This window comes from Petaurus breviceps, unplaced genomic scaffold (assembly GCF_028583685.1).
Source record: "Petaurus breviceps papuanus isolate PSGF00001 unplaced genomic scaffold, PetGlider_PUasm1.0 118, whole genome shotgun sequence".
In the NCBI taxonomy this organism is placed as follows: domain Eukaryota; kingdom Metazoa; phylum Chordata; class Mammalia; order Diprotodontia; family Petauridae; genus Petaurus; species Petaurus breviceps.
This window is the reverse complement of record NW_027185616.1, coordinates 11,670,152-11,683,995: the sequence shown is the minus strand read 5'-3', so window position 1 is coordinate 11,683,995 and position 13,844 is coordinate 11,670,152. Positions and strand designations below refer to the sequence as shown.

Below are 13,844 nucleotides of genomic sequence, written 5' to 3'. Positions count from 1 at the left end.
TTCCTTCCTTCCTTCCTTCCTTCCTTCCTTCCTTCCTTCCTTCCTTCATTTTTTTCTTTTCTTTAAGTCTTCTTGTACAAAATGACAAATACAGAAATATTTGAAATGAATAACCTATATCTGATTGCTTACCATCTTAGGAAGGGAAGAGGGGAAGAAGGGAGGAGGGATAGAATTTGGAACTCAAAACTTTAAATAAAAATGTTTTTAAAAGATATTTTTCTAATTAACAAGCAATTTTTCTTTTCCTCTTACCCCTATCCCCCCCCCAAAAAAAAAAAGAAAAAGAAAAGAAATGAAAAAAAATCTCTGTAACAAACATGTGAATACCAAGTAAAACAAATTCCCATACTGGTCATGTGCAAAAATGTATTATCTTACTTCAAATTGGAACGTAGACATCCCCTATCCACCTATGCCTTTTTTCAACAATCAGTGAAGGCAGCGAATTCTAAGGAGAACAGACTTTGTCCTCTATCAAGCAAATAGAAACTTTAATTTGAAGAGCAGTGTACTGCTTGTTTCTAGCTAGTCATAGAAGAGAGGAGAGCAAGTTAGCACTTAATTGTATAGGCCTGCCAAATTGCCTGTCATCCTCCTCCTTCATCTCCTTCCTATCTCCTTTGAGCCAAGATTGCAAGGGTATCTGCTTCCCTAGTGCTTTTCCAACACTCTGGGTGTGTTAGAACAGCAAGTTGGGGTTTTAGCAGCTGTCTGGTCCTTTTCCCCCAGGAAAGAAGTGCTTGAGAACCAAAGCCGTGCTTTTCCCTTGAAGAGCCCTAATTAGTCCTATGGCCAACTCAGATCAGGGACCTTTCTAGAGTTGTAGCAGCATTTTCTTCACCTTGAACCCTACAATAGAAGGCTATTTTCCATTATGTTATTTATAAATAGTCACAACCAAATGTTAACACAAGTTCCAGGAGTCTGTCAGCATTGAAAGGAAATAAGTGCCTAAATATAGATACCCCTTCAATGCCTTGCAAATCATCTCTCCATCCTACCTTTCTCTCCAAAGCCAAGGCAGGGCAGCCACTGAAAAATTTCATCACAGTCTTTTGCTTTAAATAGCACTTTTCAGGAACGTTTATGGAAGGAAGGGTGACATTTTAGGATATTCAGATTCCAATCCATTTGCCAAAGAATCAGGGGAAAAGGTGAGAAAGAATGTGTGAATAAATAAAGACCTGTGCTTGGCTCCTCGTCTTTTCTCTTCCCTGCACTGGACTGCCATTCCTTCAACCTTTGACATGGCGGTATCTCAACAGTGCTGTCACTCTGGTTTAGTGGTCTCTTTTGTGCAGAGACAGTGGTCAGTGGTGGACAGATGACTGGACTTGGATGCCCATGTCAATAATACCAATACCTACCTCACCAAGCTGTTGTGGAGTTAAAATGAGATAATATATGTAGAGGGCTTTAAGAGCTTTGAAAAGCTATGCTTTGGAGGAAGCTCAGGATTCTATATGAATGTCAAGTATTATAATAAAGTCAGCTGTAGCTGGAGGGAGCAGGGGTAGAAGCCACTCAGGGGCCAGTCTGTGAAATCTTCTTGTAGAAACCAGGGCCACTTCCTTATTGTAATCTGCATCTCAGATAGGACTAGAACAGAAATGCCATAATAGTACCTTAGTGGTCTGAAGCATTGATGTACTTTACAAAAGAAAGAAGGAAAGTAAGATTGGCTTTGTGAGTTGTCCCCCTCCCTCCCCCCCCCAGTGGTAGTTTGATTAAGCTAGAGGGAGTGTCTGGCCCTGATGACATCTTGACATCTCTCTAGGAAGAGACCATATTTACTTATGTGAGCTTTTCTGGAAAAAAGCACTTTCTGCACATGGCGCTACGCTAAAGCTAATGTAAACTCAGGCTACATATGTAGAAGTGTCATGTCCATAATGAGGAAACTGAGTAATAATAGTAATTGCCTACTAATTGTAAGGCACTATGCAAGGCTCCAAGGATATAATAATGTTAATCTACTGAGGCAGGCAGGATTTATGAAGGGGGTGAGGGAAGGAGGAATAGACAAATAAATATATATACATACAATGAAATTATAAAATAATTTAAAATGAGAGCTTATTAAATGGGGGCAGCAGGGGATATGGAAGCAGGAAAGACCTCAGTAGGAGATTGCACCTGGGCTAGGCTCTGAAGGCAGCTAGAAATTCTATTCAGCATGAGGAAAGAGAACCTTCCAGACACAGGGGGCCAGCTGTGTAAAGGTATAGCGGGCATAGATGGAGAAAAGCTACTTTGGCTACAGTGGAGAGTGCGTAGAAAGGAATATTATTAAATACTTCTTTCTGTTATTAAGTGGAAAGGTAGGTAGTAGCTAGATTGTGGAGGATTTTAAGTGCCAGGCTAAGGAATTCTGATACAATGTTGAATAATTTTGGTGAAAGATGGGTATCCTTATTTTGCCCCAGATCTTACTGAGTAAGAAAAAAACAGTTAACAAAATTCATTTGGAAGAATAAAAAGTCAAGAATATCAAAAGTACTCATAAAAAATATAAAGGAAAGAAGTTTAACAGTACCAGATCTTCAACTATATTATAAGGTTATGATCATCAAAACCATCTGGTATTGGTTAAGAAATAGAAAGGTAGATCAGTGAAACAGAGTAATTTCCAGTAAAAAATAAATATAGGAACCTTGTATTTGACAAGTATGAAGACTTAAGTTTTGTAGATAAGAATTCATTATTTGGTAAAAATTGTTTGGAAGACTGGAAAGCAGTCTGGAAGAAATTTAGCATAGATCAATGTCTTATACCATTTGCCAAGATAAGATCAAAATGGATATAAGACCTAGATACAAAGAGAGATTATGACAAGAAATTTTGAGGACCATGGACTATATTAGCTATCAAACTTACGGATAAGCTAACAACTTATGCATAAACAAGAGGTAGAGAGCAGCATGATGTGTAAACGGATAATTTTGATAACATTAAGTTAAAAATGTTTGATAAAAATAAAAGAAATGTAGCCAAGATCAGAAGTAAAGCAGAAAATTCAGAAAAAATTTTATAGACAATTTCTCAGATAAAGGTCTCATATCTCAGATGTATAAAGAACTCTGTCAAAGCTATAAGAATATGATTCATTCCCCAATTGATAAATGGTTGAAGGACATGAACAGGTAGCTTTCCTATGAAGAAATCAAAACAATTTATAGTTATATGAAAAATTGTTCTAAACCACTATTGATTAGAGAAATACAATTAAAACAACCTTGAGATATAATTTTATATCTATTAGATTTGCTAAAATGACAGAAAGGGAAAGAGACAAGTGTTGGAAGGGATATGGAAAAATGGGGATTCTAATTCATTGTTGGTAGATTTTGCGAGCTCATCTAACCATTTTGGAGAGTGACCTGGAATTCTTCTCAAAGAGTTATCAAACTGCCTATGTCTTTTGACCGAGCAATACCACTACTAGATCTGTTTCCCAAGATGACTAAGGAAAAAGGAAAAGAGCCTATATGTTCTAAAATATTTGTAGTAGCTCTCTTTGTGGTGACAAAGAACTGGAAATTGCAGGAATGCCCATCAAATGGTGAATGGCTGAACAAGTTTTGGTGTATGATTGTGATGGAATACAACTGAACTATAAGAAATGATGAGTTCAATAATCTTAGAAAACATGGATGGACTTGCAAGAAATAATGAAGAGTAAGAACCAAGAGAATCTTGTATAGAGTAACAGCTCTATTTATTTTAGAATAACTTTGAATGACTAAGTCATTTTGACAATTTAACTATTATAAGTACCCAAATTAACTACAAAGGACATATGAAGGAAGGTGCTGTCTACATCCAGAGAAAGAACTGATAAATAGAAGTATGTATAGAATGGTTTTACACACATGCATACATATAGATAGATACATGTATACATACATGCATACACAAACACACATATACATATTTGTGCCTCATGGTAGCCAGCTCTGGGCAGGGGGAAGGGAATAAAAAAGTAAGCCTATGGAAGGAAGGAATGTGGAAAAAGCACATCGGCCTCTTCTATTTGCCCCTTCAGATGATGAACTGGACCATGGAGGGCAGTTAGTGTGGGCAAATGAATTATTCAGTTTAGAAGGCAATGAATCTGAATTTTTTAAAAAGCATTTTACAGGAGTCCTGGATCCTTGTACCCACTATGACCCACTGCCTGTTTGTGTGAACTCAAATGTCATCCTGATTATTTGGTCACCATCGGTGAAATGGGCATGGCTTTTGGGCGGAGGGGAGTAAACCAGGTGGTCACCAAGGTCTCTTGTAGTTGTGATATTTTATCATTAAATTTGTATTATGGAAGTGATAGAAAAGATAGACTAGAAAATGAAACCATTTCATATGAGAATCAACTGAAGGAACTCTAGGGTCACTTGCTGGAAAAAAGAATAATTTAGGCGAGACATGCTAGAATTGTAAATGTGGAATTTTGAAAGATTCTTTGCAAGCTTTGAAGGACTGTCAAGTGGCAGTAAGATTAGACTTGCTTGGCCCCAGAGAGTAGAACTAGGGCCACTGAGTGTAAATTACAGGAATCTCCATAGAAGGAAAAAAATAATTAGAACTGACCAAATAGACATAGAGGAAGTAGAAAATTCTGTCACTGAAGGCCTTCGAGTTGTACAGTGGGTAGAGGATTGGATTTGGAGTCAGAGGACTTGAGTTCAAATTCTGACTCTGCCACTTACTAGATATGTTACCTTGAACAAGTCATTTAACCTTTCTCGGCTTGTTTCCTCAGCTGTAAAATTAGAGTGTTGCATTAGATAATTCTCCTAGCTCCAAATCTATTATCTTATGATCTGGAGAGGGTAGTAATAAGGATATCTGAGAGGGAATTCATACTCTTAACTATGGTTTGGAATACATGATTTCTGATGTCTCTTGTTTACATAGTGTGGGATGGAGCAGAGGAAGAGAATGAATATAGGCCACAGTTATTTTTTGCTTCTGTAACCTCTTACCAATCAACATGCCTTGGCCCAATGTCAGATCAAACCACCCATAAAGATGAGAATGCTCCCAAAGCTTATTCTATAGAAAAAGCCAAAGAGTCCTGGGGCAGAGGTGAATTGTGACTTAAGTAGTGCAAAGGTTTGTTCCAGGAGAAGACAGAAAAATCCCAAGGGTGAAAGGAGTTTCTATTTGCATCTACACCTGTCTTTGACCTAGTTTTTCCATGAGGATGAATAAATGTTGAGAAGTGGTCCTGATTCCCATACAATCCAGTTAATGAACCAACTGGGAAGCAGTTTAAAGATGAAATTACCTTCCAGAAGCAGAGCAGTGAATGAGGAAAAGCCAGGAGACATCCTACATCTTGACTTCCACTCACTGAACATTGACCCTCTGGAAAATTTGTCCATAAGTGTATAATGCTTGGGAAAATGTCTGTGAGCTTCTTGTGGGTAAAGCAAATTGAAAGGTCTGTATACAAACACCTGACCAAAAGATCGTTAAAACTTTGGGTGTTGTCTGAAAAGGATAAGATATTCAAATTAAAAATGCCTGAACTATATAGTTTTAAACTTCTGGGTTGGCTTGTATATGAACCAAAAAAGGATTGGCCTGATATGTGCTTCTATGTGGTTATTTCAACATATTTGATTTTTAATCTTTTTTTTTTGTTTCTACTATCATGAATAAAGGTGCAATTAATGTTTCTGTGACTGATTCCATTATCCTAGTAACTGGAGTTCATTGAAATTCAGCAGGAAAAGGAAGATGGAAGTCTCTTATTGGGTTGGGTTACCACAAAAAAATTCAACTGGAAAAATCCATGTGTACCATACCCATCAGCTAATGAGAGGAGTACTGGCAATTACAAAAGGGGTTGGCAACAGAGCTCCTCAGCTCTCTGAGAACTATACAGAGTGCCTGTCATTTTCCTTGAGTGACTTCTGGTATTAGGTAATGTAGATAACCACTCTTGTGAACATAGGGCCGGCCAACTTACTGAATGAGATCAGGTAAGTGGGCAGCAGCACTCCCTGATGGTTAAATGTATAATTCTAGGTACTGAAACATTAGACCAATCTCCTGCCTGGTAGATGGCTATGGTAAATGAGAGAAAATATATTAAGGACATCAGAGATCAAAGAGAAAGCATGAAGCCAAGGATATCCTTAAGGGTTTTGGGGCCATATGTTCTTCCTGGGCCCTTCCCACAACCATCATGTCCATTTTTAGTCAGGTGAGATTGGTTAAAGTTAGCATTCAATGTAAATGCAACAGGTTATCATATGATCCTTCCATATGCTTATGGGGGTGGGGGAAGTATGTTATGTATGGAAATATGAAAAGGGTAGAAATGGAATATAGAGGTCTTCTTTTTAGAATTGGTAATATTTTATATTACCAATTACAGCTCTTTCTCTCCCACCTTTGGTTCTTCTGACTTGCTGCCTTCAAAGAACAAGGTTGAGAAAACACCAGTTTTCTATTTCCAAGAGGGCAGCTCTGCCCATTCACAGACAGTTCTGATAACACCAAGTCCATCAAAACTGAGCTTTAAAATAGTAACATATTTTAGTTGTGCTGAGAAGAGCACAGGCACCCATCCCACATGGTGATTATAAATGGAGATAAATAAGACAATGAGAGTGAGAAGGATATTTGGGTGAAGGCTAGGGAAGTTAATAAATGGGATCCTATCCCCTAAGACAGATGAATGAGGCAATGAGTAGCAGATAGAAAGCCAGTCTCCAAGCCAAGGAGGCCTGGCTTCAAATCCTACCTCTGCAGAACCCTGTACAAGATGTTTACTTAATCTGTCAGGGCTCTATATGTAACATTCCATGCTTATAAATTGCAGAAATGGTGTCTGCCATGTCCACATGGGTAGAGAGTGTTTCCTCACCCAGGAATTGTACATACCCATGAAATCACAGGTCTAGAGATATCTGGGAGGAATGCAAGCATCCTTCCCATAGGATGGTTGAAAATTCAGGCAAACAAGACATGGTAAATGAACACTGAGACATGGGAGTATTTGGGTTGGGGGAGTTAACTCATGGAGTAGAATTCTATCACCTAAGACAGATAAATGTGACTCTCAAAGACAGTGAACCATAAGTGTCACTGCTTAATGATAGGTTTATCTTGAGGAAAACCACATGAACTTGGCCTTGTGCCTCCAAGGCGCATCTTATTTTGAAAACTGGTTATTACCTTGGCATTCTCCATTTTAATGAAAGTGTCACTAAATTCCTTTCTGCACCTGTATGTTACAGCAAGTACTCTGTTGCTAATTAAAGGAGAGACAGATGGTGGCAGGTACAGTTTAATTTTACAACACTGGCTCCTTCAAGGCAATTAGGCACCGAAGAGAAACCTTTTCTTTTTCTTTCCCCACTTGTTTAAACCAAGAAAGATCTGACCTGGGAAGGCTACTGCTCTTAAAAGGGCATGAGCACCTATTACTGGCCTAATCTTGTCAATTGTCTGCCCAAGAGGCACCCGAGCTGATTAGGTTAATGAATTCATTAATGGTTCTTAATAGGCCCTTCAATGAATTTCTCATTTCCCTCACTGGGAACTTCTTAATAGACTTAGACAGAATAACACCACAAGGAGCCAGAATAGCCTTTGGACTGGATTCCCTGAAACTAGGCCGACAGCCAAGGCTTAAAGTCTCCTTTCTCCTCCAGGGAAGACACTTTGAACAGCTTCAACTCAACAAATAAAGTAAAAATCTCTATTCACCAGGGTGCCTGAGTCGGGGCTTAAGAGAAACAGTTTTGGTGAATTTCCTTTTCTGGCAAATTCAGGGTTAATTAAAAACTCCTTTTTGTTTCAACTCTTGTTAGAAGTCTTTGTAGAACAACCGAGTTTACTTTTTTTGCAATAAAATAATAACTGACATTTATATTAGTTTTTTAAGGTATTTCAAAGTGTATGCTTAATGTCTGTATACATAAATACATATATACGCACATATATGTCTATATACACATATGTTTATATTATTCTATATTCTATAGATTCTCTATATATTCTCCGATATTCTATATAAGCACATATATGTAATGTATATATGTATACAAGCACATATGTGTATATGTACACACATATATTTTCATTAGATTCTCATAGTAACTCTGTAAGGTAAGTGGTATTATTACCCCTAGGGTATGTGCACATGCACAGAAGCACATATATGTATATACACATACACATATAAGCACATATGTATATATACACATATACTTATTTTCATTAGATTCTATTATATATTATTATATATACTATTACTCTATTATATACACACATATAAGTATATATGTTATATATGAATATATGCACGTATGTGTGTGTATATATATATATATATTTTTTTTACAGGGGGGAAGGTAGAGCAATTGGGGTTAAGTGACTTGCCCAAGGTAACAGGCTAGTTTTTGTGTTAAGTGTCTGAGGTCAGATTTGAACTCAGGACCTCCTGACTCCAGGGCTGGTGCTCTATTCACTGTGCACCTGGCCTCCCTGACATGCATATATTTTCATTAGATTCTCATAGTAACTCTGTTAAGGTAAATGCTGTTATTACCCCTAGGGCAGCTAGGTGGCAATAGAGTGCCCAGCCTGGAGTCAGGAAGACTCATCTTCCTAAATTCAAATGGGGCCTCAGATAAGACCCTGTGCAAATCGCTTAACCCTGTTTGCCTCAGTTTCCTCATCTGTAAGATAAACTGTAGAAGGAAGTGGCAAACCACTCCAGTATCTTTGCAAAAAAAAAAATCCAAATGGCAAGGAATCAGACACAACAGAAAAAAGAAAAAAATGATCGACATTATGATTGCCCCTATTTTACAGATGAGGAAACTGAGGCTGAGAAGGGTTAAATAACTTGCCGAGCATCACATAGCTAGTAAGTGGGCAGGAAGACCTCACATTCAGATCTTCTTAGCTCCAAAATCATCACTGTTTCCAATACACCACCTCGTTGCTGAAGGAAGGATCACCCAGTCATTGCAACAGGATTCCTAGTTGAAGTATTCCAGAGTCATCATTATGAATACGATATATCACAATCCTTGATGGTAAATGCAGAAGATAAAGTTATCAAATTGAATATGGAGGCAACTTATAACACATTTTAAAAGGTGGATCAGAGAATAAAACCTAGATTATTCTCTTTAAAATTAGGTGGGAATTAAAGGTAGGGAGAGGAATAGAATGTCAGTAGGGGACTGATTAATTAAGATTTCACTGCATATTAGAGGGGAAAAAAGATTTTATTAAGCTCCTCTCTGAGTGTGGCACTTTGTTGACCACTGTTCTGAGTCAGAATTCAGTGGCAGTCACCATGGACTTTACAGTCTACAGGGTAAAGAAAGGGAATGGGGTTGGGGAGTGGGGTTTGTTGTGGGGGCGAGGAAGGGGAGGAAGAGGGAGAGGAAGAGGGAAGGGGAAAAATCAGACAACTGAAGTGTGTGTATACATATATAATGTTATATATCTTGAAATTCAGTGTAAAGCTATAGCATTAGTCACAAGCAACCATCAACTTCAATGCCATTGAATTACAGATTTATTTATTTAACTATCTTGGAAGACATCTATTCTAACCCTGTCTTATTTTGGATGATATAACTGAGGGCCCCAGTGGTTACATGTCTTGTCCAAGGTTACAGCAGTGACAGAGCAGGCATTTGAACCCAGGTTTCCTAATTCTAAACCTACTACCCCTTCTGATATACCATGCTGCCTCCTAAAATAATCACTGATGTTATTAAAGAATAAGACAAAAGGAATTTTTTATGAAAGAATTGTCACCTTAATAAATGCTTGTTGACTGATATTTTACTTACACACCCCCCCCCTCCTTTTTGCCTGATGTCCTGATGCTGTTCTACACCACTACTGCCCAACATTCATTCTTTCTGTGTGGAATGGTGAACATAACTATAATGGAATGAACACTTGACAGATTCAGAAGACCTCAGCTCTGATCCCAGCTTTGCCACTAAATAGAAGTAACTTTTCCACTCTGGGACAATTTCCTTAGCTACAAAATATTATGATGGATAATGTCTGAGATCTAAAAAGTCTATGAATTGACAGTCATCAGATTATAGCACCCTACACTCAATCCCAAATCAAGTCCTAGAGGTAAGCCCTGCCTTAACTCAGTCTGCCCTCTCCCTTTTTAATGACCAGTTGCAGCAAGGACATTCTGCACACATCTACGCAGTTTATGGGAGGTCACACACATACATTGTGTGTGTGTGTGTGTGTGTGTGTTTATAGAGTCAAAGCACATTTGGCAAAGGCAGTGGTAGATTAGGAGGGATCCAGGGAGGCCACTCTGGAGCCCAGGAAATGGACTGGAATGGGGGTGAGGTAGGATGTCCAGATGTGCTCTGATGATTTCACTTACTATGGGCTTCTATTCCCATCTGTTCTCATGGAGTAGCAACTGGATGCCTCAGAAGCTGTTTCCCCTTTAGGACTTCCTGAATATGCAACATCTTTTCCAGCTGCTGAGAATTAGGAGCTTCTTATACCTGGTGTAATAAGCAATTTGTTTAATTTGGTAGAAAAGGAAACTGTTCAGGCATTGCTTTCCCCTCTCCTCCTCCTGAGAAAATGCCTGACTGATAGATAGTTCTGAAGGGAGAGGGAGAGAGAGAGAGACAGAGAGGAGAGGGAGAGAGAGACACACACATGCGATTTCTTCCAGGTCATGGCAAAAAGCACTCTGTTAACGTAGCTGAGGAGAGGAGGCAGACAGGACCGGCTGAGAGGAGAAAAGCTAGTTTATGTGCTGCCCTTCTCAGGAAGAGGTGCATCAAGTGTAAGGGAGAGACAATCGTCTGGGATAAAACTCTGCAGCAGAGTTGGAGGAGTGTGTTGGACCCACTCATATTTCTGCTTCAGATCTTTCCATAGTTTGCTCCTCTGAAAATCAAATGGTGGGATAGTGTAGAATCACTGCTGCCGTCACACCATGACAGGGACTCAAGTATTAGAACATGCTTTCTAGAATGGGCAGAGTGTGGTGGAAAAGGTATTGAAATTCGGATCAGGAGAGATCTGGGCTCAAAGCCTGCTACTGACATGCTATAGGTAACCATGAGGTAACTCAAACTTTCTGAGCTTGTGTTCTAATCTATGAAATGGGCGCAATAATACCTGTGGCGCGTCCCTCATGTGGGTATTGTGAAGGTCCATTGAGATGCTATATAAACATGTATGTATATATAGGATATACATACACAATACACTTTGTATATAGTGGTATATATGGGTGTTTCTAGAGTAACTGTTGAGCAACCACCTTGGTGGGGAGAGGTCCAAACTTCAGAGCTTCTTGGACCTCTTCCTCCACCTCTTGGAGTGGACCTGCCAGTCACTGAAGTTTACTGTACCCTATTCCTGGAATGCATAGATCCCACACCCATACCTCTTAGTTTCTTTGTATAGCTTCAAGACAGATAAATCCCACCTTCTATAATGAGCCTCTCCCAGTTCCCCTATTTGCTAATGCCTTCCCTTTCCCCCTTTACCTATTCTGTAGATAGATAGATAGATAGAGCTAGATAATACCACAGAGATGTATCTATCACTATCTGTATGTATATATACATATGTACACAATACACACATATATATATATGTATGAGTATGTATGTGTACACACACATATAAATATCTCCTAGTTACTTACATGTTTTCTCTCCCATTAGAATATACATTTCTTTTGGGGAGGGACTGGTTTATGCTTTTGTATGCACAGTGCCTAGCTTGTTGAGTGATTGACTGACTATAAGTAAGCCAAAATGTTATTTCACCTGTTAGAATGTAAGCTCCCTGTGAACAGGAACTGACTTATACCTTTCTATATATCTCCAAACACAGTGCCTGGTTTGTTGACTGACTGTAAACCAACACAAACTACTTCCCTGTCACCTGGCTAGAAACAAATCCTCATTCTAGGACCTTACTCCGTTCTAGAGTTGCTGCTGTATGGCCTTCTGTGGAGGCCAGTCCCCACATGTTGTTTCATCTCTTTTCTGTATGTCGTTATGTAAGAAATCAATAGGTCTGGGCTCTAGTACTGACTTTGTCATAAATCAAGTGTTACTATGGTTCAGTCACTTCTTCCTGAGTTTCAGTTTCTTCATCTATAAAACAAAGATACTTAGGCAATGTCTCCATGGCTCTTTATCAAACATCATCATAGCTTTAAGATGTTAAATTGTTTTTCACTCAAGTGTAAGAGGTAATTCTTTAACCAATAAGTAATTTGGGTGAAGCTGCAGGACATAAAGCGTCTTCAGTTCCTTCCAACTTCCTCTGGTCTTGCCACATGAAACTTCAGGAATTTAATCAGCTGCCTCTTAGTGCTAGCATCCAGGGACATTATGGGAGTTGAAAGTAATTTACTCACCCTAACCCAAATATCCAATGGACCTTTAGGAGTTGCCCTGGTGCAGGGAAAGCAAAGACATTTAAAACAATCCATCAGATCTGATAGACTCAGGCTGAGCTGGCTGGGTGTAGCTGAAGATTATTTATGCCTGCTTAATATTTGGGTTGAGGTGAGTAAATTACTTTCAACTCCTATTATGCCTCAGGTATCTAGTAATAGGGCGAGACTATGGAGATTCATTTAGCCAGAATAGAGAGTTCATTCTGCATTCTTGCTGCAGCACCCAAATCAATACTCTCCCTGAATAACAATTTCAGACCTGTCCTATTAGATCTCTGACTGTGTTTGAGAAAGAACCACAACCTCATTCCTAAGCCGTGGTTGGTTTTCTGATGTGTGTCTTGTCTTGAATTACTTCTTAATTTCTGTGTTGCAGGTCGGTTTCTTTGCCAGTTTCACTAACTGCTTCTTTTCTTTTTTTTTTTTCTCTTTTTTCTCGCTTCTCTGCCACCCCTCTCTTTCCTGGTCCATCTTTCTGGCCTATGCAGCTGACAAGGTCAATGATGACTTCTACACCAAACGACGACACCTGGCTGAGTTGGCAGCCAAGGGAAGCCTGCCACTTCATCCAGTGCGGGTGGAGGAGGATCCACCGAGGGCTTTTAGTCCTGAGCATGGCCCTGCCAAGCAGAATGGACAAAAGTCCCGGGTCAACAAACTCCACACACACCCCTTGGCCTACAACTCTACCACCAACTTCAAGAGCTGGGACCCCAATGATCCATCCCTCCGGCGTCAGGCTTATGGCAACAAGGGCAAGCACGGTACGGCAGAGCCAACCTCCAGTGAGCCCCTGGCAACCAGGAGCCAGCACTTCATGCCCTCACAGCCATACTTCATCACCAACAGCAAAACGGAGGTGACTGTCTGAAACTAGCATTGCAGGGAGCGTCCTGGAGAGCACACTCAACCGAGAGAGGCAAAAAACAGAATCTAAAGAACTGCTCCCCTCCCGCCTTCCCCCATGCACCCTCACACACAACACTTACAATCAAAACTGACAACCCACTAACTGATGACTTGGAAACTTGCTTCTCCTGGGTTACAACTGGCATGCAGTCAATGAGCAGCTGAGGAAAACCAAGACAGGGGCATTTAGCAATACATCGAAAGAGAAATTGAGAAACTCCATGTGGATTCCACAACCTAGGCAGTGGCAAACTCACAAGCCCAACCTGTGTGACATTTTTTCATCTTTTTTTAACTTAAAATTGGGATTCTTGGTGAGAAGTAGCACAATCCAGACTTTCCATCCATGTAAACCATTTGCTACAAGCTATTTGATCCTGCTTGTAAGAGCAAAAGAGAAAGAAAGGGGAGAGAGAGAGAAAGAGAGGGAGAGAGAGAGAGAGAGAGAGAGAGAGAGAGAGAGAGAGAGAGAGAG

General features: G+C 39.6%; 1 protein-coding gene across 2 annotated transcripts in view; it reads left to right on the top strand.

Annotated features, from left to right (window-relative positions):
• The window catches only part of LOC138159859 (protein shisa-9-like), a 48,389-nt gene extending 34,557 nt beyond the window's left edge, over positions 1-13,832 (top strand). For both annotated transcript variants that reach the window (XM_069086147.1, XM_069086140.1), the window contains one exon: positions 12,949-13,832. In XM_069086147.1, coding sequence (XP_068942248.1) covers positions 12,949-13,331 — 383 coding nt within the window. In that variant the 3' untranslated portion in view covers positions 13,332-13,832. The remainder of the gene's footprint in view (positions 1-12,948) is intronic.
• Positions 13,833-13,844: the final 12 nt, after the last annotated feature.